The 4,102-nt window shown below is 54.7% G+C and overlaps 1 protein-coding gene across 1 annotated transcript in view; it reads left to right on the top strand.

Moving 5' to 3' along the window:
- GFER (growth factor, augmenter of liver regeneration) overlaps positions 1 to 248 on the top strand; it is a 1,324-nt gene extending 1,076 nt beyond the window's left edge. Inside the window, 1 exon segment of the mRNA XM_015564035.1 lies at positions 3 to 248. Within this exon segment, the coding sequence (XP_015419521.1) occupies positions 3 to 156 (154 nt within the window). The 3' untranslated portion in view covers positions 157 to 248.
- The last annotated feature ends 3,854 nt before the right edge of the window (positions 249 to 4,102 follow it).

Raw genomic sequence — 4,102 nt, 5'->3', positions numbered from 1 at the left:
AGGAACCAGCCAGACACGCGCACACGGGCATCTTTCACCCAGTGGCTGTGCCGCCTGCACAACGAGGTGAACCGAAAGCTAGGCAAGCCGGACTTCGACTGCTCTAAAGTGGACGAGCGCTGGCGTGATGGTTGGAAGGACGGCTCCTGTGACTAGAGGGCGGCCAGCTAGAGCCCGTGGGGGCTGCCTGGCTAGGCAGGGGCAGGGCAATCATTAAAGTGCATCATGGCACTCTTTGAAGTGGCAGAGCCAGAGCCTGTTGTGTTTCAGCTGGGTGTTCCCCCGCCGCGTCCTGTGGGGCCCTTTCCTTCTCACGGTGCTTGCTGATGGCACCCTGGTGGCGTCCTCCTCAGCTGAGGTCCTGTGGGGCTGCAGGTGAAGGAGAAGGACAGCCTAGGCTGTCCCCTCCCCCCTTTTTTAATACGTTTTTATTGATTTTTAGAGGGACAGAGAGAGAGAAACATGGAAACGTCCATCAGCTGCCTCCTGCACGTCCCCTACTGGGGATTGAGCCTGCAACCAGGATGTGCCCTGGCCAGGAATCAACTGGTGACCTCTTGGTTCATGGTTGATGTTCAACCACTGAGTGACACTGGCCAGGCTAGGCTGTCGCTTTTTTCAGGATGTGGCCTCCTGCCCAGCTCACCCCCTGGTGCCCACTTCCCCACACAGGAAGGTGATAGGCTTGGCTGGCCTCTTCTGTCCCACAAAATCCTTGAGATCAGGCCATTGTCTCCCCACTGTGGCTAGAGACAGCCGCAGTGCCTGTAGCCTCAGAGGCTGTGTGCTGTTTGCCCCTCAGGAAAGAGGCCTCAGGCTAAGCTTTCCACCCTACAGGGAGGGAAAGTGCAGGCATGGCTCTCCTCTGAGGGTCAGCGACACCAGCTCCTTTTCTGCTCAGCACATGGCCTTCCATAGCAGTACCAGGCTCCTCCAAGGCTCCTTGGGGTCAGCTTCCTTGGAACTCGAGACAAATAAAATGCTAAAGAAGTGACTTGAGAACCTGCCTTCAGTGTGTTTGCTGGGACTTTCAGTGATGGACGGGGCCTGCCCTCACTCCTCTGGTCAGCTGCTTCCTCCTGTCCAGACTCTGGCCCCTTAGAGAGGTCCCAAGACAAGAGTGGGCCAGGATATCCCGGGAACAGCAAGGAGGCGGAATTCCTGGAGCTGAGGAGGGTTAAAGAGGTGAAGGGGAGTCAGCATGAAGTCCTCAAGGCTCCAGCAGGGACGTGATTTTAACTCCCAGCGTCTGTGACAGGAAGGTCTTGGAGGATTTGGAGCTGAGGAATGGTGAGATGTGACTTCGGAAAGTTTCCTCTGAGCTGGGGTGAGGCAGGCATGGGTGGAAGCAGGGAGAGCAGGCACCCATGTGGCAGCTGAGGGGGAAGCTGGCCGCAGGGTGGATGGGAGAGGATGCCAGATATATTCTGAAGGTACAGACGAGGAAGAGCCAAAGGTGACCGGGGTTCTGGCCCAAGAAGCTGGGAGGATGGAGTTGCTCTTTGTATCAAGTGAGATGAAGAAGGCTGTGAGGGGAGCAGGTTTGGGGGTGACCTGGACCCAGCTTTTGAACCTTTCTGATCTGCTCAGCCATACCTGCTCCCAAGCCTTGGCTCCCAGCAAGGATGCCCCAGCAATAGTGTGTCCCATCCTGTAGTCATAAAGCTCTGGTCTCCTCTGCCCCCCATGTTTCAGCCTCTCCCTTGGCAAAGGGCCAGCCTTTGCCATGGCCTCCACCACCTTCACCTGACCTGTTCTCCCAGGGGTGCTGGCTTCCACAACGTGCTACCCAGGTGACACAAAGAAATAGGTGGGGACTTGTCAGCAGATAAGTTCTCTTTCTCCCCTTGATGGATTGTCCCCAGCACATCTCTGGCCTATCCTGAGTAGCCTGTGAGCCACTGTGGTCGGTTCCAGAACATACTGCCTATATCTGCTCTCTCCTTGCTTCATTTCCCTTATCCCCTAACTCGCTTCCCTGAAGTTTCACCCCCTAATAAAACTCTCAAAACTTTGCCACAGACTTTTCCAGGGCAACCAGGTCAAGACAAGTGGGGCTCTAGTCCAAGAGAAGGTTCTGGCTGGAGCTGACACCACAGTCCAATAGCATAGAGGAGAAGAGCCATGATCATGTTTGGGGCCTCTAAGGATCACAGGTTGGACAAGAGAAGGAAACCTGAAAGGGTGACAAGGAAGGGCCTGTAAAGTAAGAGGAACAGGAGGAGAAGGTGACATTTATTAGAAGCCTTGTTAGGAGGGTGGGGACCTCAGTGTCTGAATTGCCCCTGTAAAGGGAGCAGTGACATGGGGACAGCTGGAGGGGCATTGGGGTCAAGAGTTGATGTTTTTTAATATAGAAGAAAGTGCAGCATGTTTGGGTGTTGATGCAAATGATTAAGGGGCAAATGGATGATGTAAGAGACCAAAATGGGGAACAGTTGCTGACAGGTGAGAAGTAGTAGGACTGGATGCAGTTTCATGCACTTGACAGAAGACGGGTGGGCTACACCTCTGGCCACACCTGCCCTGGAATAGGTTTCCCAGGAGGCTGGGCCAGGCACCACCCTCTGTCCACACAGATGCTATGACAGAGACCTGGATTCAAGTCCCAGTTCTTCACTTTCTATGATCCAGAACTTAATCAGTCTGCCTATCTACCACCTGAGAAGTGGGGGTGATGATAGTTTCTACCCCCACAGGTCATTGTGAAGTCCTTAGCACTGTAAATGCTCAACAAATGCAAACGACTTATCGTTGCCTAGATCAGCGGTCGCCAACCTTTTGGACCTCAGGGACCACCAGTGGTCCTTGGATAGAAACATGGGAGTCATCCAGGCTCCTGCTGGGCTGGGCTGGAAGGAACCAGAAGGAAGGGACATAACTGGGGGCCCGGGGATCTATGGAAAAGACCCAGCGGTGGTACGGGGCTGGGAAGTCCCACTTCAGCCAAACTCCCATCTCTGATGTTTCTCCCTGCTCCTTGGCCCCAAACTAAATATGTCAGTCACAAGTCAGTCCAGGAAACCCAGGCGTGTGGAAGGCTCAGAACCACCTTGGAATGACACCTGGCCACCCACAGGAAAGGAGCAGAGATGCCTCAGCTCCCACTTATTTTTTTAAATAAACAATTGGTTTTTTTAAAATATATTTTATTGATTTTTTACAGAGAGGAAAGGCGAGGGATAGAAACATCGATCAGCTGCCTCCTGCACACCCCCTACTGGGGATGTGCCCACAACCAAGGTACATGCCTTTGACCCGAATCAAACCTGAACCTGGGACCCTTCCGTCTGTAGGCCAACGCTCTATCCACTGAGCCAAACCTGTCAGGGCCCCAACGCCCACTTATACTGGCCTGTGGGCTTTGCCCACCTGGACAAGTGCCCCTGGAAGCAGAGACCATCCTCTCTCCATGTCAGGCGGCTAGAACCCTCTGAAGGAGAAGCTAGGGTGAAGTGTGTGTGTGTGGGGGGGCGACCCATGGGGGAAAGGCCCCAGTGACCAACCTTTGGTTTGCAGGGGTCCAAGGCCAGGGAATCCTGTTCCTATTTCCTGAGGGGGAAAGACACTAGATGCAGTGGTTCTCAGCCTTCTGGCCCTTTAAATACAGTTCCTCATGTTGTGACCCAACCATAAAATTATTTTCGTTGCTACTTCATAACTGCAATGTTGCTACTGTTATGAATCGTAATGTAAATATCTGATATGCAGGATGGTCTCAGGCGACCCCTGTGAAAGGGTCGTTCGACCGCCAAAGGGGCCGCGACCCACAGGTTTGAGAACCGCTGCACTAGAGCCATCTGGCCTCGGTTACACATTCATGAAAGGGCCCTGCTCAGAGGAGAGGCACCGGGTCAGGTGCCCTCTGTCCATCTGCCCGGATACAGCAAAGGCGGAGCCCGGTGCCCGCCTGCACTGCTGACTCCTTGTGAGGGGCGGTGTGGGCCCAGCTCCTTAGCCCTGCCCCCTGATCGTGATCTGGTGAGTCCATCTTGGACCCGGGTCATGCAGCTGAGGGCTGGGGGTGGAAGGGGAGCGGACGGGAGGGACCAGAGGGCTCCAGCCTGGTGCGTGGACCAGTGAGGAGGTGCGCTCGCCCCGC

The sequence above is a fragment of the Myotis davidii genome, unplaced genomic scaffold (genome assembly GCF_000327345.1).
Source record: "Myotis davidii unplaced genomic scaffold, ASM32734v1 scaffold599, whole genome shotgun sequence".
In the NCBI taxonomy this organism is placed as follows: domain Eukaryota; kingdom Metazoa; phylum Chordata; class Mammalia; order Chiroptera; family Vespertilionidae; genus Myotis; species Myotis davidii.
The sequence above is the reverse complement of the archived record's forward strand: the minus strand, read 5'-3'. Positions and strand labels throughout refer to the sequence as shown.